Here is a 27,306-nt window from a genome sequence, read left to right on the forward strand (position 1 = left end):
GCTATGGTGTTGATGTAGAAGCCCTCCGTGATCGATGCCCCCTCCGGCGGAGCTCCGGAACAGGCCCCAAGATGGGATCTCACGGGTACAGAAGGTTGCGGCGGTGGAATTAGGTTTTTGGCTCCGTATCTGGTCGTTTGGGGGTACGTAGGTATATATAGGAGGAAGGAGTACGTCGGTGGAGCAACGTGGGGCCCACGAGGGTGGAGGGCGTGCCCGGGGGGTAGGCGCGCCCCCTACCTCGTGGCTTCCTGGTAGCTTTCTTGACGTAGGGTCCAAGTCCTCTGGATCACGTTCGTTCCGAAAATCACGTTCCCGAAGGTTTCATTCCGTTTGGACTCCGTTTGATATTCTTTTTCTGCGAAACTCTGAAATAGGCAAAAAACAGCAATTCTGGGCTGGGCCTCCGGTTAATAGGTTAGTCCCAAAAATAATATAAAAGTGAATAATAAAGCCCAATAATGTCCAAAACAGAAGATAATATAGCATGGAGCAATCAAAAATTGTAGATACGTTGGAGACGTATCACCCTCCGCCACCCCCTCCTGCGTCGGCGGGCCGGAAGTTGCAGATCTACGGCCCTTCGTCGCGGGCGGCCCGGATTTGGCTTTTCCAGCCGCCGGTGGCTACGCCTAGCGATGGAATGGCAGGGGAACACCTCGCGCAGCCCCCGCAAAGTCCCATCGCCGCATGCGGCTACGGGTTCGTCCTGTCGTCGCCGCCGACGGTTTGCCGGCATGGATTCGACCGGCTGTCCGCCGGGCTCGGCGCTCGCGCAGCGGCTCTGCGGCTCGCCGATGCCGCTCATACAGTGCGACGACTGCACGCGGACAGTGCTGCGGCTAATTTCGGGCACGCCGAAGCACCCTGGATGGGTGTTCTTCAAATGCGAAAACGATGGGGTACATGTTATTTTCATTCGGCTTTGACACCACATTCTTTGGTTCAATTGCAATAGCTCATTTCGAACACCAATACATTGATTTATTGATAGAAAGATGGATGCTCATTTTGATTTTGGGAAGACCAATACATTGATTTATTGATAGAAAGAAACTTAATAGACGTTGGTGCACTCCTTAGTAGAATTGAAGGCAATGAAGTGGCTGCAAATTTAGGTGAAATCAAAGCAAAGAAAAGCATTATCTTGTGTTAAATTGAGCTGCAAATTTAGGATTTGTGGGCCGGCGGAAGCGGCGCCAGACCAGACACCACAAAGCCGACCCGTAAAAGAGCATATTTCGCGAATATCCTTTTATACGAGTCCGTTTTACGGGGTCTGCCTCTGCGGCCGTTCACGCTGGCCCGCAAAGACATTTTTTCGCGAACTGCAAACGCGTTTTGCGGGTCGGTGTTAGAGCAACTCTAGCAGACCCTGCAAAAACTTGACCCGCAAAACGCGTTTGCAGTTTCACGAAGATCGTGTTGCGGGTCGAAAACTAGCGCGGCCGAACATATATCGTAAAACAAACTGTAAAACTGGAATAAAGAGCTCCTTCCTCCAGTCCGGCCGTTGCCGCCCCTTCCTCCAGCCGGCCGCGCCCCGTCGCCCGCAGGCCATGCCCCGTCGCCCGTCGGCCACGCCCCATCGCCCATCGCACTACTAGAAAAAGGGCTATAGATGGGATTGACACTAATGGCGCACCAGACAAGCGGTGCGCCATTAGTATATACTAATGGCGCACCAGACAAGCGGTGCGCCATTAGTATATACTAATGGCGCACCACCTTCTGATACGCCATTAGAGTTGAAACTACTAATGGCGCACCTGGCGCAGGGTGCGCCATTAGTATCTAATTTTTTTTAACTAGTGCGCCTGTCCAAACATACTAATGGCGCATCCAGACACAGTGCGCCATTACTAGTTGTAACTAGTAATGGCGCACCTGGCCCAGGGTGCGCCATTAGTATCAAATTTTTTTTAACTAGTGCGCCTGTCCAAACATACTAATGGCGCATCCAGACACAGTGCGCCATTACTAGTTGTAACTAGTAATGGCGCACCTGGCCCAGGGTGCGCCATTAGTATCAAATTTTTTTTTAACTAGTGCGCCCATCCAAACATACTAATGGCGCATCCAGACACAGTGCGCCATTGCTAGTTGTAACTAGTAATGGCGCACCTGGCCCAGGGTGCGCCATTAGTATCAAAAAAATTTTTTGCAGGGTCCTCCGTCAACTGCACGCCCGCCGTTGGCGGTGCCTCGACATTAGCCGAGCTCGACGCCATCATCACGGTAACTAATTAAGCCTCTCTCGGCCGAGGACTTCATCTCCTTGCCTTTGACTGGGCATCCCTAACGCCCTACATGTTTTCGCAGGGCGCCGCCGACGTTCCGTGCACTCTCCTGCACTTCGTGAACAACGAGTTGGTCGATGTCGCCAAGGGCAAAATCGTTCAACCGGGCAACCCCTTGTTCCACGGTACCCAGATGCCACCCAACTTGTTTAGGGTTCAACTAGTTCGGGTGCTGCCAGGCTGCGACGAGGTGTTACCTCCGATTCGACCCATCGGGGCCGACGATGATGACGTGATGAACCTCAGCGCCTGCCTGAGCTGGCCCCTGCTTTGGCCGAAGAGCCAGATTCGTTTGGGGGCGGGGGACACCACCCCAAAGACAACACCGCCAGTCGTGCCGGCGCCAAGTCGGCCCCATGGCAAGACCGCCGCAACGGTGCTGGACATCCCTATGCCACTGGATCCAAACATGCATATGGCACAGGATTAGAACGACGACGACGACGATACATTTGCCAACGTCGATCAGTACTTTGCCGATCATGGGGACGGTGGCAACTTCATGGGGCCTCCTTCTCAAGAACCCAACCCAACAAAAGACGTGTGCGATCTAGCTGGTACCGCAGAGAAGCCAAGTTGCAACAGGCGTCGTCTGCAGTTCAGCTCTCAGGAGACGCCTCCAGCTGCCGACTTCACCGAGCCTCAGATAGGCGAGGTGCGAAATATGATCAGCCCCAACACACTCAAGAAGGCGGTCTGTGAGCAGAACTCGGTCCCATTACAGGAGAAGAAGAAGGCACGCAAAAGAAAGACTAACAAGGGTGCGGGCCAGCCGGCACCGAGTACGATCCGTGCTCAGGACGGGCCACCTTCAACTGCGGATATCTCGAGGAGGGTGCATGTGGCGGGTAGGCCGATGCTACCGAGAAATATGCTCGATGCTGCAACCGGTGCTATGCGGAGTCTGCATGACAGTGTTCTTTCTTTGGAGAAGCGGCGTCTCCGAGAGAAGGATGTGGCATACCCGGTTTTCGCGGCCAAGGTGCCAGAGGGCAAGGGCTTTGTGGATAACTCCATCGGGGGTACGATCGTCCTGCGGTTTGATGACATCCACGCTATGTTGAACCTTCATCCGCTGCACTACACCTTCGTTCGGCTATTTTCGCTGAGTATGGAGATGCGGATCATTCGCGACAAGACCCCGGACATCGTGATAGTCGACCCCTTCTACATGCGTGCCAAGATCTTGGGCAGCGCTGGGGACCGGCAAGTCGCGAGTTCTTACCTCGAAGGCGTCATTCTGGCAAACCAAGATAAGGATAACTTCCTCGTGCCTTACTTTCCCGAGTAAGTCCTCCCCTCAACCGCCCCGTAACATATGAATTCTTAGATTTCGATTGTTTTTCTTTTAACATTCCGTGTTTTCTGCAGTGACACACATTGCACGCTCATCCTCCTAAGCCCCAAATATTCCATGGCCACGTATTTCGACCCGGACCGTCAGTCGAACGTAGACTACACAAATGTCAAGAAGGTTCTTGATGATGTTCTCCCCGGCTACGTCAAATCTGGAGGCACCTTCACCAGGCCTATTCGTAAGTACGGCAAGCACATGTTCTCCCACAATACGATGTTCTGCTGCGTCAAGCAGCCGCCTGGCGGTCAGAAGGGTGCCTACTATGCCATCCATCACATGCGGGCGATCGTACGGGACCATCATCAACTTCTGCTACCGAGTAGACTCAAAGATTGGGCCGCGAGCGTGTCGGCAATCCAGGACGCGGACATCAGACAAGAATTCTTTCGCATCCAGTCGGAGTTTGCGGAAATCATCCATCAAGATGTCCTTCGTACCTCGGGGCAGTTCTACCTCAGAAATCAACCGTCCAACAGTGACATCGACACAATCCTACAAATGCAGGCTGACAACGCCCGTTGTTTCATGACTCCCACGATAGACGGCGGCTTCATCCACGCTCCGGTCCCTTGAGTCGAGTCGAAAGCAGTGATGCTGTGTCTAGTTCTGAAACATCGATTGGCTCATGTTGTAATTAAACTTTAATGAACTTGTAGTATGTCTCTTTGGTTTCGAGAGTCCTTCAACTTAGATGTAATCGATGCTATTAATGTCTTGCTTTTCTCTTCCGATCGTTCTGTTGCATACTTATATATTGCTTATGTATTGTCTGTGAATTGGTACTAACGTTTCGTTTGGCTACTGCATAGCGATGCCGTGGTATGTCGTGTACAAGGGTAAGGTTACCGGAGTCTACGACGACTGGGAGGAGTGTCGGAGACAGGTTCACCGATTCAGCGGTAACAGTTACAAAGGGTACGCCACTAGGGCCGAGGCCGAATCTAGATACGCCCGCTATCTAGCGGGAGAGGGGAGGGAGCGTTGGAGGAACCGGATGAAGACGAGTTTCATCGTGATGATGCTCATCGTGATGACCGCAGCTCTCTTCTATGTGATGGTAGTTTAGATGATCGATATCGACTTGTAATGTGAAGACAAACTCGCGGTCTCGAGACTTGTAATATAATGTTCTATCTTTGTTCGGTCTTTTCAATTCGGAGACTAATATGATGAATTGTATTCGGAGACTAAAATGATGAATTGTATTCAGAGACTAATCTTCTATTGTATTCGATGAATCTGTTGTTGATGTGTGCTGTCTATATTTTGTCCAATTATACATTTTGTAACCTGTGCAAAAAACAGAAAATTAAAAAATAAAAAAACCTAATATTCATACTAATGGCGCATCACATCATAGTGCGCCATTAGTATGCTAAATTAAAAAATAAAAAACCTAATATTCATACTAATGGCGCATCACATCATAGTGCGCCATTAGTATGCTAAATTAAAAAATAAAAAACCTAATATTCATACTAATGGCGCATCACATCATAGTGCGCCATTAGTATGCTAAATTAAAAAATAAAAAAACCTAATATTCATACTAATGGCGCATCACATCATAGTGCGCCATTAGTATGCTAAATTAAAAAATAAAAAAACCTAATATTCATACTAATGGCGCATCACATCATAGTGCGCCATTAGTATGCCAAAGGATACTAATGGCGCATCACTAAACAGTGCGCCATTAGTATGCCGAAGTTACTAATGGCGCATCCTGTTGTTGTGCGCCATTAGTATGCCAAAGCACCTGGGTATACATGGCCCCCTGGGAGGCATACTAATGGCGCACTGTTGTATATACTAATGACGCATCTGGGGTGCGCCATTAGTATACCAGATACTAATGGCGCACCAGTGGTGCGCCATTAGTAAAATATACTAATGGCGTGCTACTAATGGCTCACCACTAATGCGCCATTAATGACCAAATTAGGTGCGCCATTAGTAGGCCTTTTCCTAGTAGTGTCGGTCGTGCCCCGTCCCTGCCGGTCGCGCCCCATCACCGTGCCGGTCGCGCCCAGCCTCGCCGGCCACGCCCCGTCACCTCCGTCGTCCGCGCCCAGCCTTGCCGGCCACGCCCCGTCGCCTCCGTCGTCCGCGCCTTGCTCTATTGCCAGGCGAGCCGTGCCCCTTTGCCTGCCGCGTCGGGAGGATTCCGGCGGCCAGGCTGAAGTCATGGGAGGCCACGACGATGTCGAGCTCGTCAATTCGAACCGGCGGCGATCGATTGCGGCATCTAGCGGCCTTTTCCGATGTGCGGTGATGAATTCCGGCGAGTTTAGGGCGGATTCCGGCAAACTCCGCGGCGGCGTGTTTGCTCCGACGAGGTTTGACCGGTATACGGGCCCCCCTATATTCGGCCTTCCAACCTCCAAAGATAAGGGTTTCGGGTGTGCATTTGCGGTGGCCCTTAAAATTTTTACGAGTTGGACTACTTTTACGGTTTCTGTTCTGCACACTTTTTCGCCCAAAACTGTAAAACGCAAATTTTTTACGGATTTGACCACTTATGCGGGGTCTGCTAGAGATGCTCTTATGCGGGGTCTAGATGCTCTTACAGTCTGCACAGACATTTTCTGGTCTATACACCCCTTCCACCCACTACCCCCGTCAAAGCCCGTCTCGCCAAAATCCCTCTCAGAACCCTAGCCCCCGCCGCCCCGCGGTTCCGCATGGCCGGCGCCGCCGCGCTCCGGCGGGCCGCCCGCAGCGCCGCCCGCGCGCTGGCCAACGCCCCCGCCCCCTCCCGGGCGATCGTGCTCCCCGAGCGCCTCTTGTCCTCCCAGGCCTCGCCGGAGCACCGCCCCCGCCCCGGCGTGTCGGCGTCGGAGCTGGGGCAGTACCCGCCGGAGCGGATCCGGAACTTCTCCATCATCGCGCACGTCGACCACGGCAAGTCCACGCTCGCCGACCGGCTGCTGGAGCTCACCGGCACCATCCAGAAGGGCCATGGGGCTCAGTACCTCGACAAGCTGCAGGTATGACGCGGAAATCTGCCCCCTTCTCAAAACACAGGCAATTCGATTGAAATGTTGGCTCTTTCATTACTTAATTTCACTGAATGAGGAAACATATTGCAGCGATGCATTCGTAATTTTGAAGTTCGTACATGGTAGAACTGCAGTACCAGCAACGTCATGACTTTGATAAAAGGATGATTTCCTTTCAATTGTTAATAAATGCGTCAGAGAGAGAGAGATAAACAGCCTTACAACGTACAGTTACATATTATTACTAGCTGAATACCTGCGTGTTGTTATGAAACTAATAAAAAAATCCAAATTATGTGGCACATCAGTTGCCATACAAACCCGCAGCCACAAAAACTGAGATGGATTTAGAAAAGACAAGGGAACAAACCAATAAAAAGTATTCATATGGTAACTACTAATTTACCCTACCGTGTGTGCTAAGAAAGTTATAGGAAGATTATTAGCATTTTTTTATCAGTACATTGGGCTATACAGGGGTTAGTAGATATGCTCTTGCTTGATATGGAATTTGGTAAATATATGGAGTTTGATAAAATTATACATTGGGAATTCTTCATTCTAAATTGCAAAATGGTTGAGGGCAGTTGGTTTCTCTTTAGGCTTCCTCATTTATGTCATTACTTATTTCCGGATGGTAATATTAGCATGAATGACATACCTTCACTGTTGACTTACCCTGTTTCTTAAATATTCCCATTTTCCTAAAGTTCCTCCTGTTCCTGAGGTTGATAAATCCCTGCTGTAGTTTTATACTTTCAGCCCTTTATTGCAACATTTATATCTGGTATCAACAGGTAGAGAAAGAAAGGGGCATCACCGTCAAAGCCCAAACCGCGACTATGTTCTACAAGCATACAGTGGAAAATCCCGAGTCCCATGGGACAGATTCTTCAAGCTATTTGCTTAACCTGATTGATACTCCAGGCCATGTGGATTTCAGCTATGAGGTCTCCAGGTCCCTAGTAGCTTGCCAGGGTGCTCTTTTAGTAGTTGATGCAGCCCAAGGTGTACAGGCACAAACAATTGCAAATTTTTACCTTGCATTTGAGTCAAACCTTAGCATTATTCCTGTCATTAACAAGATTGATCAGCCTACTGCTGACCCAGATAATGTAAAGGCCCAGTTGAAGAGGTTATTTGACATTGATCCAAGTGAAGCTCTGCTCACTTCTGCCAAAACTGGTCAAGGCCTTAGCCAGGTGCTACCTGCTGTTATCGAGCGTATACCTTGCCCACCAGGGAATTGTGATTCACCTGTACGAATGCTGCTCTTAGATTCATACTACGATGAATACAAAGGGGTGATATGTCATGTTGCTATTGTTGATGGTGCGATGCGCAAGGGAGATAAGATTTCATCAGCTGCGACTAGTCGCACATATGAAGTCTTTGATGTTGGCATTATGCATCCTGAGCTTACCCCTACCGGAGTGCTTTACACCGGACAAGTTGGATATGTTATAACTGGAATGCGTTCAACTAAAGAAGCACGGATTGGTGATACTCTTCATCAGGCTAAGACTATCGTTGAACCACTTCCTGGTATGGGATTCCAGACCCTCCTGAAATCATTTTTTATCATCTGATTAATTTAATAGTTGGGCCCTGGGAACACCTCATTTAATTTATTGACAGTTCTACATGCACTTTTTTTTCTTAGTTTTTCTTTTGTGGTATTATGTGACATCATGTAAAATAGTCATTTAGGTTTCAAGCCTGTGAGACACATGGTCTTCTCTGGTGTATACCCAGCTGATGGTTCTGACTTTGAGGCTCTTAGCCATGCAATTGAGAAGCTAACATGTAATGATGCCAGCGTGTCTGTTACAAAAGAGACAAGCACTGCACTTGGCATGGGCTTCAGGTATAAGCTTTTCTGCATGCTCAGTATATTCCCCTTCCGTTGATCACATGCTATCAAGTGTCCAAACATGCCTCAATTCATTATTGATCCGTACAAGAGTTTGTATCATGTGTATCTTTTCAGATGTGGTTTCCTAGGATTGCTGCACATGGATGTGTTTCATCAACGGCTTGAACAAGTATAGTTTTGCTATTACTTTTGCAAACAATTTTCAGTTTATTGGTGGCATGTAACTATAAGTTTTATTGTACACAGCTGTAAACAGCTTTGCACTTAATTAATACCACCACGAGTTCTTTCGAACACCAAAAATGGGCCAGTATACTCTCGTAGGAAAATTTGCGTCCCTATTACTGGAAGAGGCCAGTTAAGCTCCTGCTAGTCGATTGTAAGGGGGTCTATCTTGCCTATTATGGCTGATTATACTGATTAATTGGCCTGTTACTAAACCTGTTTACCTACTTTTAACTGGCGAGGGTACCCAGCATGAGTATACGGCGTAATATGAGGCCTAGTAGACCTGTTTTCAGTACATTGGATATAATACCAGCCAAAAGAGGTATTTTGTTAGTGCATCAGGATCCATGTGTGTATTAAGGCAAACTCTTTTGTTAAGAAAAGTAGCGAACACCTTTCAGCGATTCTATTGTTTAGTTTGCATGAAACCTCATTTTTAGTAATCAATACCCCGAAGGTTTTATGGTTCCTTTAGCCTCGGAAGAGGAATTGTTATCATTTTTGTTGTGTGGATTTAGGATTCAAACGAATTTACTTTGCATAATTACACCCACTTAAGTTTGCAATATCTATCCACCTATGTCACAATTCAATAATGGAGCCTTTTTTTTTTCTCAATTGGACCACATGCATGCACTTCTGCTCTCACCGAGAAATTGATGGAAAAAAGATGGTTGCGGTGTTCTTGCATCATCTGATGAAACTATTTCTACAGGAAGCAATCATTCATGAGATTTAATTTGCCACTGCATTTTGTACAGGAATATGGAGCTCAAGTCATATCCACCATACCAACTGTACCATATATCTTTGAATATGGCGATGAAAGGTGAGCATTTACAATGATATTATAATTGTTCTCTGCTAGGATATCTGAGCTTGATTGTTTTGTTCAGCAAAGTGCAAATTGAGAACCCTGCGGCCTTGTCTTTCAATGCTGGAAAACGTATAACGGCCTGCTGGGAGCCAACAGTCATTGCAACAATTATTATTCCTAGTGAGTAAGATCTGCTTCCTTTCTCATTAGTTTTCCTGTTCCATTTACAACTAGAAAGAGTGATGATGATCAACCATTTCTTTTAGGTATGTTGGGCCTGTAATTATGCTTTGTTCGGAAAGGAGGGGTGAACAGCAAGAATATACATTCATTGATGCGTAATTGGTCCCCCCAAATCACATTTTTTAAGTAAATGTTTTTTGTTTTTGCTCATTGTGGCTATGTTTGATGCAGTAATAGAGCTTTATTGAAGTACCGATTACCTTTGAGGGAGATCATTGTGGACTTCTACAATGAGTTGAAAAGCATAACATCTGGCTATGCTACTTTTGACTATGAAGATTCTGAGTATGTATCGTTTTCAATTTAAAAAATCAGATAAGGTCTGGTTACACTACTGGTTTTGTCATTTTTCGAGATTTTGAGATGAAAATGAATATGAATATGGTTGTAAGGTTGTGGCTCATCGAATTCCTGTGCTCTGGTCAGTCTTTTCCGTTGAACATTTTATATCCCCTTTGTTTCTTGAAAGTTGTTGGCCTTGCTTATGAATATGACCCCTGGTGCAGGTCTCTATCCAGCCTACTAAGTACCCACGAGAACAAATTTTTGCTTTAGACATCTTATGTTTCAGGGAACATCTCCCGGTGACTATTTGACTAGTAACTGTTTGAGTCGTTAAATGACTTAAACTGTTTTCACTTGCTTGATTAATTAGCCAAGTGGTGTACAAATTATTTACATTCGATGTGAGATGGCTATTCAAGTAGCACATAGGAATTTCTTCTATGATGGAAAAGGAAAAAAAAAATGTGACAGCTTCGTATCACTATTTCTGGTTCTTGTTACACTAACTTACTTAAGTTCATTTCAACAGGTATCAAAAATCTGATCTTGTTAAGATGGATATTCTACTTAACGGCCAGCCTGTTGATGCTATGGCTACTATAATCCATAACCAAAAAGCTCAGAAGGTTGGAAGAGAATTAGTGGACAAGCTGAAGAAATTTATAGAAAGGTATCCATTATGCTCCTTGTTTTGGGACTCTGATGTGTAAAATGAACAAGTTATGTCTATAGGAATTTATATAAAAAATCATGAGCTTGGCGAATCTAGATCCTACATGTCTAACCATCGGGTAGAGTTGAACTTTGTCTCCTTAAGTAATGCTTGTGTTCAATTCCAATAATTAGCTAAAGCAATCAACCATAACTTATATTTCCTTCAGCAGTGGGTGACTCTCTGAATGCACAACACTAGACTTGCTGTATTACTTTTTTCTGGTGTACTGAGTAAAAAATCATTGCAGTGTGAAAATTTTTATTTTTTGTCACGTATAGTTCATGCCCAATGATGGTCACTGGCCAGTGCTCTTTGATTAGATTGTTTCCGAGCATTCCTACGACTCTATAAATTACAATTGGAAGGGAAATGTAGTTTCATTAGAAAAGAGGATTGTGAAGCAGAAAAAAGTGGATTTCGGTATTGGGGAAAACTGCTGCTGCGACAATTTTTTTTAATCCTTGTGCTGATTGGAGACACTTTATTTCCTTTAGCCACTCTTTCCACTTAAGTTTATTTTGTAACTCTTTGGTCTCTCATTGTGCAGGCAAATGTTTGAGATCACTATACAAGCAGCAATTGGTTCAAAGGTTATTGCAAGGGAAACGTAAGATATTAGTTCTGCTTTAGTTTTCTTGAATACTAATCCCTCCGTTCCCTAATATAAGACGTTTTGGTAGTTTAGGAATGGAGGGAGTACATCATTCCTTCATTATTTTTGTTAAAGATTTGTGTTCATTTGAAGTGCTTTGAAGTTAACATTTGTACGCACTTCACTATATTTGCAAGTGCATCTATAGCTATTTAGGAATTGAACTTTTCTGTGAATAATTATATAGTTATTAACATGAAATGCATTTTCAGTTCGGAGTAAAGTCGGATTTATCCATTCAATTTCAGGCGTAGTTTGCCTGAATGAGTATGTTCGTTGGAACACCATCTGTTCCTTAGAATTTAGTGTCATGGGAAGTGGTTTTGATTTTTCTTTTATAGTTTTCATCATATTTAAAAAGCACTAGGTGCTAATTGTGCGTATTGCCACCATCTTGTGCTTTCTGACCAAAGCGCACACTTATGCGCAGATGAAGCACACTTAAGTGCTAGGCGTTTTGCTATCGCCTAGAGCCTACGTGCACTTAAGCCCCCGCCTAGGCGTGCCTTTTTAAACTATTGTTTTCATTGAGTTCTTTGTCTGACTTGATAATGGTTCCATCTTAACCTTTTCATTGGCCTAAAAAGATCTGCTTGTATATCATGACCAATCAGCCTTTGTGCATCAGTCCCATGGTTCAGTGTCTCGTCCTATTCTGTATTTTGGTCATGAAACATGTGAAATAGGTCCAGGTAGCTTGTTAGTCACCCAGTTCTAATTTATTTTCAACTGCCCATAGCATTATTCAGTTACATGAAAAATATTCTGTTCGGTATCAGGTTAGCTTAGCTGGAGTACTCTTTTATTTTCTTAAGTAAAAGCATGTGCATTTGACAAGTACTCCCTCCGTCCGGAAATACTTGTCAGGGAAATGGATAAAAATGGATGTATCTACAACTAAAATACGTCTAGATACATCCATTTCTCCGACAAGTATTTTCGGACGGTGGGAGTACATAATTGAGCATGTTGTCTTGTGTCATTTCCAGCCTGTCAGCAATGAGAAAGAATGTTCTGGCCAAGTGTTATGGTGGTGATATCACCCGCAAAAAGAAGTTGCTAGAGAAGCAGAAGGAAGGGAAGAAGCGTATGAAACGTGTCGGGTCTGTCGATATCCCCCAAGAAGCGTTCCATGAGCTACTAAAGGTCTCCAGTTCAAAGTAGACGAGCTGTACTTTAGTGTCGTAACCTCGTGTAGTCATCTTCCTTCCTGAAAGGTGAGTTTTGGTCACACGATCTTTGCACATTATATCTCCAGCTTCCATAGTAGCTTTGCCTTATGCCTTTTTTGTTGCACTGCAGGCTTTCACTCCTTGTTCACCAAGTACATACTGACGTTTTGCGCCGAGCAGCGTAGCACCACTGCTGTCATTGCTCCTGTGCCCAAGGGTTAAACCGCCGGTCAAAGGGGTTTATTTCACGCCGAGAAGCTCCGTCCTGCGGTGCTGGTGCTGCGAACCTTGGTGTTCCAGGATGTTTTGGTGGTGCTAAAACATGGACTCGCACCCTGGTGTGAGAAGAAAAAAAAAACCCGTACTGCCACACCCTGTTATGCTAGTTCTTGCTGGAAAGTGGACAGCATACGACGACGCTTGCTTGTTTCATACTTTCATAGTTGGCGCGAGCATATACGCAGAATGTTGTGCCTCACTGCACTATATTTTTTTGGAGGAAAAGTGCCGAACAATTCTACAAGTACAGTTATACTTGGTTTTATTTTGGAGAAGTTTTTCCATTGTTCTCCGTTGTATTCTTCTGAAAAAAACATAAACCCTGGAATAAGTGAAACTGCCCCAAGGTTCTGTATCTGCATTCCCCCCCCATCCATTGGACAATTAATTTGATTTTCTTGGGATGGCAGTGGTGCATCACTGAGAAATTGTGGCTAAACCAGTGCAGCTTGCTTTGAAGTGTGAGATAGATGCAGATATTGCTGGCGATGGCTGAAACCGGTTCGACATTTTCTTTTTGATTTAGTCGTGGTCGCAACATTTTATTGTTTGCATATGAAAAGCAATTTTTTTTACTAAAGAACTTTAAAGGGTTGTGCTACGAGTCATCCCGCTGATAACACCGCCTCCCTGGCTGTCAGATCAGCAACGGCTCCGAGACTCCGAGTGTCCTGCACCCTCCTGCTTTGCAAAGCAACATCGGCCATACTTTGCAAATATTACTGACGTTGCAATTTGGCATCGCAACATTGGTCATGTTTCATGAAACCCCAACAATGTTGCAACGGGCAAGCCTTTTTCGGTCAGGTGATTTGAAGCATTTACGGATTTATTAAAACTAAACATTTCGTGCTTATTGGAAAAATGGTGAATAAACAATTTATTAAAACCAAACCATTTTGTGCTTACTGGAAAAATGTTGAAGATTTTCTCAACAAAAAAAATAGAAAAAATGTTGAAGAAACATATACAGAAAACAAAAAATATTTCTGCACCAGCCGGGAATCGAACCCGGGTCTGTACCGTGGCAGGGTACTATTCTACCACTAGACCACTGGTGCTGCTGTGATTAGGTGCAGGATTTAGTATTAAAGGACAAGAAAGGTTGCACCTTGTGTGGATCGTGTCCACTACCGGTGGGGGTGGGGGTGGGGGCGAGTCAAACGGAAAAGCGCACGCCACTCAACCCCAGCCGGCCAGCCACCTCCCTCCCTCCCTCCCGCAGGGCGGCCATGGCGATCTCGCGCCTGCGCATCCCCCCCCTCCCCCTCCTCGTCGTCGTCCTCCTCCGCGCCTTCGCCTCCCTCCCCATCCAAGCCGCCGCGAGAGGCGGCCTCGGCCCGTCGCCAGGTTCCGCTCCCTCCCTCCCTCTCTGGATTCCATTTCCTGGGGCCTGTGTGCAACGACGCCGTGCTAGACGGACCTCAATCGATCTCGGACGGGTAGCTAGCTTGGCGGGACGCGGATCCGTTAGTTGGCTCGATTTTGTGGATTTGGGTGGGGGATGCTGCCGTTGTTCACGAGCCTAGTCGGTGCGGATGTGCGGCCGTGCCTGGGGTTGAGTTCGTTTCGGTTTCGGCACAGCATGTACGGATTGGGAATGGCGTTGGCGCACTGGCAGTGATGGCGAGTGCGAGCTCTCCTCTTTGGATGCATGATGGGTGCCTTATGTTTTGGACTGGCTGATGATTGCGTAGTTATGGTGTGAAGCCCACTTGGCTAATAAAATGGATAAGTAGCTGTCATAAATTGGCATATGTGAAGCTATATTCCTAAAATATTACTACCAATTAATATCTTCTCCCTATCCCCAAGCTTGTTTCACCAGTCAGTACTGAATACACTTTGCGAGTCTGCCCACATAGTTTCATTTAGCATCTTCATAAATTTCCGCCTGCGGTTCTCAGCATATGGGCAGCTGTTTCTTACCCAAGTGATAATCTGTTATTGTCAACCAGGTATCGCTGTTGAGAAACATGTGGCATTTTCGCGCGGTCTTCTTCAGGATATGCCTGAGATCACGTATGTTCTTTAATCAGAGCTTTTAGTTTTTATTCATGTTTTTATTGCACGAAAACATTTGCTGTAACATGTATGCAATGCCTTTTCCATCAACTTTAGGGACGAAATGGTTCGCGGATATATGAGCAACTCTGAACTTGAGAATGCTATACAAGACTTTGGGAGGCGCTGTGCTAATGTCTCCAGGATATACAGGTATATGATGTATAAGATTTTGCTCCCTGTCGATGAGTAGTATGCTCAGAGTCTCTCGACCATTTTTTGGGGTCCCCAGTTTGTTTAGCAGTGTCATATAAATATTGCTTTGATTGGTTGAGATCCAACTGTGGTGGGTAGACAATAGAATTAAATGCATTGCTGATCACAATGGGATCCAATAGTTCATACTTACATGATGGGTAGGTAATCTAAAAGTAAATGGAGGGGCAAATATTGAAAGGTAGCCTTTTTGCATGTTAAGTTCGAAACCTAAGTCCATTCATAAAAGCCTTGTCTAATTATATATGAAATATGGATTGCAGTCCCTAGTTACCTGGCTTTTGAGCAGCAAGCTTCAAAAGTACTATGTATGTGTAACTTAATCTTCTGGTTGCGATAATCAGTTTAATGCGTAGGACTGTAATCTCTCCAGTCTGATAGATCTCCAGTATGCTCATATATGATATATCCAAACTTCACTTACCTATTCTTTCTTCTCTCTTTGAGGGATTACACAAACCTGTTATCAGCATCGGGAAGAGTGTAAATGGTTCCCCGTTGGTATGTAACTTACCGATGATAGCTTTAATGCTTTATTCGTTGTCAAAATTGTATACTGGATAACTTTTCTGATTGCTCTTGTAGTGGGCCATTGAAATATCAGACAAGCCTGGGCTAAAAGAAGCTGAACCAGCATTCAAGGTTTGTGGCCTCTTTATCCTTAAGAAGTGGGTCATTCTTATAAAATTCTGAAAGGAAGTGTTTTATAAGTTGAGCCACCTGTCGACCATCTTGCTTTATCATTCCTTTTATCTCCGGTGCTCTAAAAGAACAGCTGTGCCTCAACGGCAATGGGAGTCTTTTCTTTCATATTTAGAATGACTTCCTTGACAATATAACTATTATGTTCCTCTTCTTCTTTGTGAGTTTTCATGGGGTTACCCCCTTCTCCCATGTTGACGAGAGTTAACGAAGCTATAATGGAATCACATCCAAAATCCAAGCACATGATTTTCCTGTAGAAACTAGCTTACAAGGCTATGTTGGCAATAATTCACCTAACTTGCTTGATCTCTTTTATTTCAGTTCTTATAGTAGTATAATATAAGTAAGAGCTATCTATGTTGCCATTCTCCTATTTCATTGTTAATGGTACCAAGACTGTAATTTTGATTTTTGATGTAGCCTTTGTTTTGAAAATTTCCAGTTCATTGGGAATGTCCATGGCGATGAGCCTGTTGGAAGAGAGGTCCTTATGCAACTTGCGTATTGGCTGTGTGATAACTACCTGAAGGATCCTTTGGTACGCAAGGTTCCCTAGTCGCTATATGCTCTTTGCTCAGTCATGGAGCTTTTGACTTGCCAACCACTTACAGTTTGGTTATGTGATAAACGATCTATAGTATTTTGAGCTTTGCTACATGACATGAAAAGGAAACATAGTACCTAACCTGAGTAGCAAGCAATTAATTTATGGAACAAAATTTAGATTCTGAAACAGGCTGCGAATTATGTTGTTGTGGTTGCATTGCTATGGATCATGTAATGTGCAACATATTTTTCAACATTGGAGATAATGTGCTCACTTTTTATCTGAACAAAGCTGTTATGAAAAGTTGCTCCAAAATATTTCCACCAGTTTTATGGAAATTGATACTAATATGCTATGCTCAAAACTTAGCTGTTAAATTAATTTTGTAGGCAACTCTCATTGTGGAGAACACACACCTTCATATACTTCCATCAATGAATCCAGATGGATTTGCTCTTAGAAGGCGTGGTAATGCAAACAATGTTGATCTCAACAGGGACTTTCCTGACCAAGTACATACTCGCCGCATTAATTTTCCTTATGGAAGATTCTATAACCCCCTTTGCACTTTACCTTTTTCTTGGAGCTGTTCAATTTATATTGTCATTTTTTTACTGGCAGTTTTTCCCCAACAACGATGATATTAAGCAACGGCAACCTGAAACTAGAGCTATTATGAACTGGATAAAGCAAGAACACTTCACAGCCTCTGCTAGTTTGCACGGGGTAATTATTCTTCCCTTAACGCTGTTTGTGAAATTATTTGATTAGTTGAATGTTGTCGACCGCCCAGTTTCTGTGGTCAAGGCTACTTCGTCAAGTAGTGAGCCACATCTCGGTTCTATTTGTGGGTTACTGTCTGTCATGTTGCTCATGGGAATGCCCCAAATTTCACATGCCCAAAAAAGTCATATCCAGAACAAACCTATTTTGTCTTATGTCTTTTTTATTCTCAGCCTGCTATATGGAGTGGTTGTGGTCACTTGTTAACTTTGCTTCTAATCACTTCATGCTCAATTTATCAGCTCTCCCACAAAAAATGCATAGGCAAATCATATTTGTGCTGCAATTGGTGGGTTGGATGTTGTTATATTTGGTCTTATTTCTTTTCAATCTGCTATATGGTGAAGTATACTATTAATTTCTAAAAGTGGATGTTTTGGAATGGGTCAGACCCTGTAATTCTGGAACTATAATTTTAACCTAGTGGTTCCTCTGGGCACCTCTGGGGCACTTCCATTTGATCTTTAAGTGCGAACATAATTGGTTAAAGGAAGAAAAGTAACAACAATAGCAGATGGTAGAAGATTTTTTCAGTTTTTAATACTAGAAAGGTATGTAAGAATAAGATCAGGATGTATGTAAAAGAAAATGGCCATTGTATACCACTCTACCATCCATCCATTTTCAGGATTAATTGTTGAAGGTCCAATACTAGGAATTCACTATTTTTTTTTCCATTTTCAGATGATCCATTTTGGTTTCATGGACATTATTCTGATATATAGTTCTTAAGTCATTACAAATTAGCTCCTGATTGACTGATTATCATCATTGCCACCTGATTTGAGTTTTGCAGGGTGCTCTTGTTGCAAATTATCCATGGGATGGATCTAGAGATACAAGGTAGCCAGTTTCCTAATTTACATTCAGTTTCAGGATCCCCTGCTAGTACTTTTGTGTGTCCTATTTCTCTACATCTTATTAAGACCCAGCAATAAGATTTTAACCAAGGATTGTACACACAGATGTGTCGGTATATTTCCCGAATGATGTACATTCAAATCTTTTGTTTGCCTCGTTGAGTCCTTGCTAATGTTGGTACTTGAATTTTGATGTTTGCAAGTGGTTTATTCAGAGGTTGGATTGCATGTGGCCACCCATGCTTGTTAAACAGCAACATTCTTGTGATGCCCCATAAATTTGTTAGATGTATTTTTTCTTATTTATAGGACCATCAAGATAGATAAGCAGCACACAGCTAAAGTTTTATGAGCAGCTGATCAACAGTCATGCACATAATGGTCTGTTCTAGTGGCGCTGTCGGAACCCTTGGAGTTTAATGTCATACAATGTTATCTTGTAATGCAATTTTTCATTCACCTAGTCTTTAGGACCACAAACTTGCTTAGTTTCAGACTTAAGCATTCTCACAAAGATTATCTTGCTTACAGAAAACAGTATTATGGATGTCCTGATGACAAGGCATTCCGTTACATGGCGTCAATGTACAGTCAGTCACACTATAACATGTCTTTGAGCAAGGAATTCGAAGGAGGCATTACAAATGGAGCACTCTGGTAAAGAAACAAACCAATAGCATCTTTTTGCTACTCTATATTTAATTTTTGATGTTATTAACATTCCAGTGAGTGTTGCTACTTTTCAAGACCGAACATAGCAATTTATGATTTGTGATGAAGGTATCCAATTTATGGCGGCATGCAAGACTGGAACTATATACATGGAGGCTGCTTTGAGTTAACACTTGAAATTAGTGATGTAAAATGGCCAAAAGCATCTGAGGTACTTCTGCATCTTGTTATGCTTCTGCTGCTGTTGTTGTAGACCACTTGGTGATATTCTGTGTAACCTTCTGCTACAGCTTCTTGTCATATGGAAGCAAAATAAGATGAGCATGCTCAACCTTGTTGCAAGCCTTGTAAAGGTAAGATATTCCTACTGTTCGATTCCTATGGTTATGCACCAGAAAGAATAAAGAACCTTGACCTATTTGAAGGGAACTGGTGTCGGTTAGTAAATGGGTTGAGTAGGGGTGGGTGTTCGGTATAAACCGAAAATTCGGTTTCTACCGTTCGGTATTTTTTTGAATTCGGTTAGGAAAATCAGAAACCAAAAATGACACCAAATGAAAGGTAACCGAAAATTGGGTTAACCGACTATTCGGTACGGTTATCGGTTTTATACCGAAGTACCACGCTTCAAATATTTGTGCTTGAATGGTTGTAGCGGCACCCCCATATATTGGCAAAATACTTGGCAAATCTCTTTGGTCAGGCGAGGTGGGACTAAATGAACAACATACTGGTCAGCTGTACACTCGCACGGCCGGACACACACTTCACAAAAAGCCCATGTGAGCTGGGCCTTGCATGCAATTTTGTCAGGTAGGCCCACGTTAAGCGAGGGACGCGCGGTGCATTGGTTGCTGAAGGCTGAAGCGATCGTGGCCTAGTGGGTGAGCTCTAAAAAATGGGATCGTGGGCGTGACTCCCGGGAGAAGTTGGATAAGCCTGTTTTTGCGTTGTTCTTTACTCGTTTAACGCTGACTCAGATTGTTCGGTTAACCGGAACGAAAACTGAACCGACCGAATTTTGTTCGGTTATTGGACTTGGAACCGAATTTTACTGTCATAGTATAAAAAACCGAAAATTCGGTTTCGGCATCGGTTCGGTCTTCGGTTCATCGGTTTTTATGCCCACCCCTAGGGTTGAGGCACAGGGTTCTTCAATCGTTATGTTTGTACCAGGGTATGGGTTGAGGCACTGTGTCACCATTTCATTCTCTGTCCCTTCTGAAATAGTACCTTCCGGTGTTATCGACGTTGTTCCTTTGGGTTTTGCTCCTTGTTGTTCATTTTCTTTAAGACATAACAATGTTTATCACAGTGTGCACATTAACTCTGGTTTCAGACAGGAGTTCATGGAAGGATATTTGCTGCAGATACTGGCCGTCCTATACCGGGATCACTCATGGTGAAGGGAATCGATTCAAAGGTGAGATTATTTGGCAACTTTAACCTATATCCAGTGAGGTATATGTAAGCGTTTTCTGGATCCTGAATGCAGTTTGATTATTTTGTGGTCTTATGGATGAACTGGCAAATTCATGCTAGAGATTTCTGGGTTTATCATTTGAAAGATCCTAATACTTGCCCCATGCATGCTTGATCATAGATAAATGCTAGCGGAACTTTTGGTGATTACCACCGGATTATTGCACCTGGTCAGAGTTATGAAGGTAGGATTTTAACGTTCCTCACTTGGCCTAGTTTCCTTTTTAAAAGAAAAGAAAATTCCAGAAAATAAATCTTGGATCGATAGGGCTAATCCATTGCTAAAACCACCAATGGGGCTTTCTTTCTTTAATTTACTGTCAGTCGTTGCATCGATGGAGGGCTTCAAACCGAAAAGAACACGTGTCATGCTGGGGCGTGAAGCCATGAATCTGGACTTCATCTTGGACCCAGACGGAGCCCTCAAGGGAACCAAGCCGCTGCGCAATGACTGCGGCTGCAGTTGCAACGACGACGGTGCCAGCAACAAGCCGTTCCTCCTCCGGGAAGCTTACCTCTGGCTGTATCTCCTGGCCCTGTTCTCCCTGCTGGCCCTCTACCTTCTCTTCAGGAGGAGAATGGCCTCGAGGCTCGCGGCACATCGACATCCTCCTCCGAAGCGGACTGTTGCCGTGTGAGATGGATCTGTACGTGCTGGTACATGTTTCATGTTTGTAGCGTAACCACAAGCTTTACAAACTGTTGTTCACACGTGGGATTAGATCGTGGCCATGATGTGCCATGGAAGTTTTGAATAGTTTTAGTTGGAGATATATATGTCGAGTTAACTGGATACATACAGAGATAGAGGAAGGATAGAGTGAATGAGTGACGCAGGCCGAGTCTCTTAGTTTCTTCATCTCATGCTAATAAAATCGTTTTACTGTCTGTTTTCTTACCATCCATGAAATATGCCTTGATTGAGTGTCCAAATTAATCCATAGCTTTTTAGAAACGTTAGTGCTATTCAGCGAACGTTCGCTGGGGTCCATGGCAAAACGAACGTTTCTCACAGCAATTTATTTGTCGGGAGTATGTCAATTCCTTCAAGCGAACATGATTTGTGTTGCCAAAACTTGCCATGTGTTTCTGAAGAATTATCATATGTGCTATGAGGAATTTGACATAAAGAGGGTCCTTTAGAAAAGTATAAAATAACGATGTATTGGATTCAGAATCCAAGCACACGAATATACGCCGATCACAAAACAATTAAACGCGTTTCTGCAAAAGAACAAACAAACAATTAGGCTGTGTTTGATAGCAAACTATTATAAAAACCAAAGTATTGAAAACTACAGTAATTTAATCTGTAGGTACAGAAAACCACAGTTTTGATATAACAAAGTATTTTGAAGTATTGGGAATACCGTGGACCTGTTTGGCAAGAGCTTATATGCGCCAACTAAAATTAACTATCTCGCCGTTTGAAGCCGTTGCAAACGCTCGCGTTCCTAGCTAGCTAGAGTTGCAACAGCTGATGAACAGCCATGCACAGAGCATCAGCATGCACAAACTAGTACGACCACAGACTAATTGAACGGATGGACATGCTCGATGCATGTTACACTCACCAAGGATGCAATCGAACTAGTACAACGTACTGGCGCGGAGCAACAACCTGACGCTCCGCAACACGGCTATGCCGGCGGCGCACCACGCAAAGCGGAGCGGCGCATGAATGAGAACGGCTTGATCATCCCGGCCAGGCCAGTCCATCATGCAGAGCGAAAAACGGACGGACACGACTTCCATGGAAAATCGGAGATAGCAGCGGGAGGAACCTTTTTGATTTGTTCATGGCCGGCGACCAAGACAGCCTCCTGGAACGACAGGGCAGCGGCGGCGGCTAAGGATGAGCTCCTTCTTTTCGCGTTCTCTTTTAAAAAAAGAGGTCCTAGGTTGTTTTTTTTTATGCAGAGAAAATACCGTGGTTTAGGGAATACTGCTGTATTAATATTGCAGTTTTGTGTGGTTACCAAACAGCTCACAGTAATTTAAACTGTGGTAATCATAAAAACTGTAGTATTCTTGTAATGCATAGAAAATACTGAGTTATCAAACGGATGAAGTAAACTGAAGATACACTATCTGCGCTCCATTCAGATCCTGAAGTGGTCGAGCGTGGAGGTGCCGTCGAGGCCCTTGGCCCTGTAGTCCCGGAGCAGCTCCTCCATCGTCGCGCTCTTGTACCGCGCGCCTCCTTCACCGCCGGTGACGATCGGCCGCAGCACCTTCGTGTGATGGCCATGGATCGTAGAGATCCGGTAGATCAGGGTAGGTGAGGGAGAAGATAGCTTGGGGAGGAAGAAGAAGGGAGGCAAGGGGAAAATAGTTTCTATTTCATTTCTCCAATAAACTGATAGCTTGAGGAGGAAGAAGAAGGGAGGCAAGGGGAAAAATGTTAGAACCAATCTTGTTATTAGTGCTAGGTTTAGATCATTTCTTGGTTTTTCTTGTGTCATGTTTATTTCCAGTTCATTCATGTAGTTGAAGCTGCTGCAGTGTGTCACGTAGAGTTGTGTTCACGTGCACAATGCAAAGCTAAATGGGTTATGATTAGTTAGCTGCATGTGTCAGTTTGTGAGGAGTCCGGCCGACCGAGTTGTGTAGCAGACCATAGATGGAGAAAAAAGCGGGCGCAGGCAGTTGCGGCATGCACCAAGTGAGGGCTTATCCATCTGCAGAAACTTGGGAGTGACTCAAAGTCTGTAGGTGTGAGCAGTTAGTGGAGAGATTAGTGGGTCAAGCCGTTAGTGGCTTGACCAGTGTGTTTGCATGCTAGCTAGCGCGTGTGTTGGCTGCTCTATTTAATCTCATATAATCCAGTTCATTCGGTGTGTGAAGAAATAGAGAAAAAGGCACAAGTGTGCGTGGTGCCAAGTTTGTGAGTGTCTTCTACCTCCTGTCCGTGTGTGTTTCTTCAGGGCAGAGATTACAAAAAATAGTTTCTATTTCATTTCTTCAATAAACTGATACAGGAGACGTCTGCGGTTTATAAGTTATAACCCACCGCTCACGCACACACTAGCTACTTTCCAGCTGTCACCCGGGCCCACTGGCCAGCTACGCTCCGCCTTTCTTCGGCCACTGTCGCTGCTTGTCTCTGAATCCTTGCCCAGGCAGTCGATCTCTGCTGCCATGGCATCCTTCTCTGAACCGCTGCCATGGCAGCTGTTTGCCCCCTCACTTGTATCCGTCAGCGCTTGCACCGTAGTGCTGACAGGTTCCCTGAAGACGCATCTTGTCCCCAAGCTGCTGCATTTGGCTGTAACTACAGATATACTCTTTCAGACTATTCTGATCGTTTGATCCTTGTTTGAGCCCGCTGCAGTTGTTCCTTTAGCACCTCTTTTGTATAGAAAAAAATCTCCAAAAAGTTTCATGTCATTTCGACTTCGTTTGGTACTGATATTCTGAAAAACCAAAAACAGGCAAAAAACACAACTGGCACTAGGCAGTAAGTTAATAGGTTAGTCCCAAAATATGATATATAATTGCTTGTAATTGCATATAAAACATCCAAGATTGATACTATTATAGCATGAAACAATTAAAAATTATAGATACGTTGGAGACGTATCACATACAAAGGCAAATTCATCCGGGACTAAGAGTTTTCGATTACACATCGGGCCGAGGATTGGCTGGACCGGCAAAGGTGTCCAAGTCGACACCGTCTGCGATCCGAGTGGTGGCTTCAATGAACGTCTCCATGAAGTCCTCAAACTTGAGTTTCTTCGTGTTAGCGACCTTGAGGGACTTCAGCTTCTCTTCATTCACGTCCTTGTAGTGGACACCGATGAACGAGATTGCAACATCGGCTTCGCAGCAGGCTGCTGATTTCTTGCATGCCTGCACTCGGCGGGGAATCTCGTTCAGATGGGCCATCATCGATTCCAGATCATTCTAGGCGGCCCCCTCTGGCTGCAGCTCCTTGTCGATCCTTCCCATCGCGCCCCTCAGCCAAGTGATGTACCCCAGGGCATTGTCGAGACGATCTTCCAACGAAGGATGGCCAGGGCAGCCTTGTCGTTGACGAGCAATGCAACCTTGTAGGGTCTAGATATCTCTCTCGATCCTTTCAGTCTCCAGCTCCACGCTGGGGTAGTATTCTGTCAACAGAAACAACACAAGAGTCAACACTTGCAAGAATTCGGAAGCAGGCGGGATTCACTTGACTGAAAGTCCTACCTGCGAGCTTCGCGTTCATCTCCTCGCTGAAGTCTTCAATGTACTGCTCAAGGGCTGCTTTCTTCTTGAGGAGTTGGATGACCTTCTCGTCCAAAGTCTTCTTCTCCTGCTCAAAGGCACTCGCCTGAGTGGTACACTTCGTCTCCCACTTGGCATACTGCTTTTTGAGCTCGGAGATCTCATGCCCGGCCACTGCAGCAGCATCCTTCAGAGTTTTGTTCTCCTCTTCAAGCTTCCTGACTGATGCCAACTTGTCCTCGGCGGCCTTGGTCTTGGTCTTGGCCTATTTACAAGGTGAACATTCTCGCTATGAACATCTGCTAAAGCGAGTTCGATCGAATCAAAAGGAAATAACTTTTTGGAGAACAGTCCGACGAAGAAACCAACCTCCTAAGGCACGCTTCTCCTTCTCGAGGCACTCATTCTTGTGCTTCTCAGCTTCCAGGTCCACTCGGAGCTGCAACACCTCCTTTCCAACATGGCGTAGGGGGCACCGAGCTCATAAGACGTCTGTTACAAAACAAAAAAAGTTAGTCGGATGGGAGACAAAAACCTTTCGGAGGAAGGAACAAGCTTGACCAATACCAAATATCGAAGTAAAACCCCGCCAGGGAAGAAACAAGCTTGACCAGTACCAAATACGGGAGTTAATCCTCCCATGGAAGGAACAAACTTGATCAATCCGAGACTTCCGAACACACCTACAATCTATCAAACCACCCACTCGGTCAACCGAGTGGAAGGTCGCACTCCGAGTGCTAAACAAACAAACGCAGTTTTAAAGACTCCCGCCGACTGCTTCCAGTCGATGATAGTCTCGGGGACTACATCCAAAGGGTGCACTCAGCATGCCTTCACTGGAAAAAAAAATACCCAATGGATATGCCCCACGCAAACTCACTGACAAGAATTCAACTACCCATTTGGAAGACAGACAAAAACTCAAAAACTACAATGGTACTTATAATGGTACTTACTCGGACATTGATCTGTAGTGCCTCGCTGGCGTTATACGCCTAGCCACTCATTCATTAGCTTCACCTGGATCAAGACCTCCTTGCTCGCACCCACCTGGTCCTCTGGGACCCTATGCAGTGTGAAGGCGGTAACGGGGATCAGGTGCGGCACGAGCGCGGGCCTGGATGCCGAGACTGTAGTCACGAGCTCTAAGCCTGCCTGAGCCAGAGGACTCGGACATGCAGGTTTCGCGACAGCCTTGGCAGGAGAAACGCTGTCCACTCGGCTCGGCGAGGTGTTGCGCATGGCTACGTCGGTGCCAGTCGTCTCCCTCATGTCAACCTTCGGGTTCAGCAGGCTGGCCTTGTCGTCGTCGTCCTGTTGGATCTTCTCAGTCGGCGCTACATCCGCACGAATGGCAAAACGTCAGTCTATAAACCAATCAGACAAGACTCGAAGGACAAATCACTCGGTGGATCAATACCTTTGGAGGTGGCGGTGTCCACGGCATCACCCTCTGTTTGGCCTTGCTTGGAGGCGTTCGTATCCAATGAGGTCGTCGATGTCTCATTGCTGCAAATTGCAAAGTCACTCGTCTATCAGCCGAGTCAAAATTACGCAAAGAGGAAGTTCAGTCTCCGGCACTTACGTCGAAGCCACCTGCACCACCACCTTGATCTTCGGCATGGAAGCCTTGCGAGGCTTGGTGGCAATGTGCTTCGTGCTGGGGGCTGGAACCCGGGAAGTCGACTTCGGGTCGTCACTCGGCGCCCGGGCACCGCCCGCTCGAGCACTCGGATCATTCTGCGCCTTGGTGCGGTGCTCCTTGGGGACGGTCTCGGACGAGGAGGAGTCAGCCTTGTCGCCGTCCTTGGTGTCGCTCTCCTCCTCCTCCTCCTCCTCCTCCTTATAGCTCTCCTCGGAGCGATGGCGCTTCGTGTCACTCATCACGTCTTCTGGCGATCGGTCGACCACTAGTACATGGGAGATCAGCTGCTGGAAACTCTGAGAAGAAGGAAAAAGATCACAACTCCAAGATGCACAGAAAGAAATTTTGGGTCAGTCCGACTGATTAAACACGGAGTTACCTGCTACGATCCTCAACTCCCTCTGCTCGATCGAATATCAGTTCATCACATATCTGGATACAATTGATGAATTTGATAGCAGCAAGAAAGGGGATCGGGAATTGAGAGCCAGGGGATGGGAAGGGGATAACGCCACAGGCGGCCGGTTCAGGGTTCTGTTCTTTCTTGCCCTTCCACTCCACACACACAAGCTTATATAGCTAGGTCACTTGCTCCAACTTGGGCCATTGTAACGACTGTTGGGCCTCCTCTCCCGCCTGGGCCGTCCTTGTACTGTTTCCTGATGAGCAGGCCGGTGCCGGGCAGTAGTAAGGCCCGTGACATTTCCTCCCCCTTTAGCCTGAGCTTGCCCCCAAGCCAGGGCTCGCGGAAAACGCGCCTGCAGGGGAATGACATCCTCCCACGACGACAGAGAGTCGGGGAACCCAGACCACTTCACCAGCGCCTGCTCCACTTGACGCGCCCCGCGCTGCACTGTCCGCCTATCCAGAAGCTTCTCAGGGACTTGAAACGGAAGCAGGTCTTTGTCAAGCGTGGGCAGCTCCGGTAGAATTGTTGTTGTAGGAGGAACTGTCGCGCGTAGCTGGGAGACGTGGACCACAGGGTGAATCTTAGCCTGGTCAGGCAAGGCCAACTTATAAGCCACCTCGCCGACACGTTGCAGAACCTGAAACGGGCCAAAATAGCGAAAGGCGAGTTTATGGTTAGCGCGAGCAGCCACCGAGGACTGGGCATAGGGCTGCAACTTCAAGTAGACCCAGTCCTGCACTGCAAAGGTCCTATCCGAACGGTGGCGATCCGCCTTATCCTTC

At 45.5% G+C, this 27,306-nt stretch overlaps 3 protein-coding genes and 1 non-coding gene across 6 annotated transcripts; 2 read left to right on the top strand and 2 right to left on the bottom strand.

The window, feature by feature from the left end:
- The first annotated feature begins 6,282 nt into the window (after window positions 1-6,282).
- Window positions 6,283-13,281, top strand: LOC123166560 (translation factor GUF1 homolog, mitochondrial). Its single transcript, XM_044584362.1, has 12 exons — window positions 6,283-6,647; window positions 7,457-8,204; window positions 8,370-8,526; window positions 8,650-8,704; window positions 9,525-9,592; window positions 9,660-9,764; window positions 9,847-9,918; window positions 9,995-10,108; window positions 10,638-10,778; window positions 11,371-11,430; window positions 12,465-12,692; window positions 12,778-13,281. The coding sequence occupies exons 1-11, from the start codon at window positions 6,342-6,344 to the stop codon at window positions 12,637-12,639; spliced, it is 2,001 nt and encodes a 666-aa protein (XP_044440297.1). The 5' UTR covers window positions 6,283-6,341; the 3' UTR covers window positions 12,640-12,692; window positions 12,778-13,281.
- Window positions 13,282-13,916: 635 nt separating this feature from the next.
- On the bottom strand, window positions 13,917-13,987 carry TRNAG-GCC (transfer RNA glycine (anticodon GCC)). The gene has a single exon. It is a non-coding gene; the product is annotated as a tRNA-Gly (tRNA).
- A 95-nt stretch (window positions 13,988-14,082) lies between these two features.
- On the top strand, window positions 14,083-21,150 carry LOC123166561 (carboxypeptidase SOL1). Of its 3 annotated transcripts, XM_044584363.1 has the most exons (15): window positions 14,083-14,276; window positions 14,885-14,948; window positions 15,048-15,143; window positions 15,677-15,707; window positions 15,792-15,848; window positions 16,354-16,449; window positions 16,848-16,970; window positions 17,080-17,184; window positions 18,038-18,084; window positions 18,633-18,758; window positions 18,882-18,984; window positions 19,064-19,126; window positions 20,113-20,196; window positions 20,377-20,440; window positions 20,580-21,150. In XM_044584363.1, the coding sequence occupies exons 1-15, from the start codon at window positions 14,159-14,161 to the stop codon at window positions 20,891-20,893; spliced, it is 1,491 nt and encodes a 496-aa protein (XP_044440298.1). In that variant the 5' UTR covers window positions 14,083-14,158; the 3' UTR covers window positions 20,894-21,150. The 3 variants fall into 3 exon arrangements, with proteins under 3 accessions (XP_044440298.1, XP_044440299.1, XP_044440302.1); XM_044584364.1 differs by lacking the exon at window positions 14,083-14,276 and having other exon boundaries at window positions 15,654-15,707; XM_044584367.1 differs by lacking the exons at window positions 14,083-14,276; window positions 14,885-14,948; window positions 15,048-15,143; ... (1 more) ...; window positions 15,792-15,848; window positions 16,354-16,449 and having other exon boundaries at window positions 16,903-16,970; window positions 17,112-17,184.
- A 2,040-nt stretch (window positions 21,151-23,190) lies between these two features.
- Window positions 23,191-26,653, bottom strand: LOC123165770 (uncharacterized). The gene is made up of 7 exons (XM_044583496.1): window positions 26,495-26,653; window positions 26,056-26,411; window positions 25,891-25,979; window positions 25,427-25,807; window positions 24,837-24,959; window positions 24,450-24,732; window positions 23,191-24,370 (listed from the first exon to the last, which is right to left on the bottom strand). The coding sequence occupies exons 2-4, from the start codon at window positions 26,352-26,354 to the stop codon at window positions 25,458-25,460; spliced, it is 738 nt and encodes a 245-aa protein (XP_044439431.1). The 5' UTR covers window positions 26,355-26,411; window positions 26,495-26,653; the 3' UTR covers window positions 23,191-24,370; window positions 24,450-24,732; window positions 24,837-24,959; window positions 25,427-25,457.
- Between the last annotated feature and the right edge of the window lie 653 nt (window positions 26,654-27,306).

This window comes from Triticum aestivum, chromosome 7D, assembly GCF_018294505.1.
Source record: "Triticum aestivum cultivar Chinese Spring chromosome 7D, IWGSC CS RefSeq v2.1, whole genome shotgun sequence".
Taxonomy (NCBI): Eukaryota; Viridiplantae; Streptophyta; class Magnoliopsida; order Poales; family Poaceae; genus Triticum; species Triticum aestivum.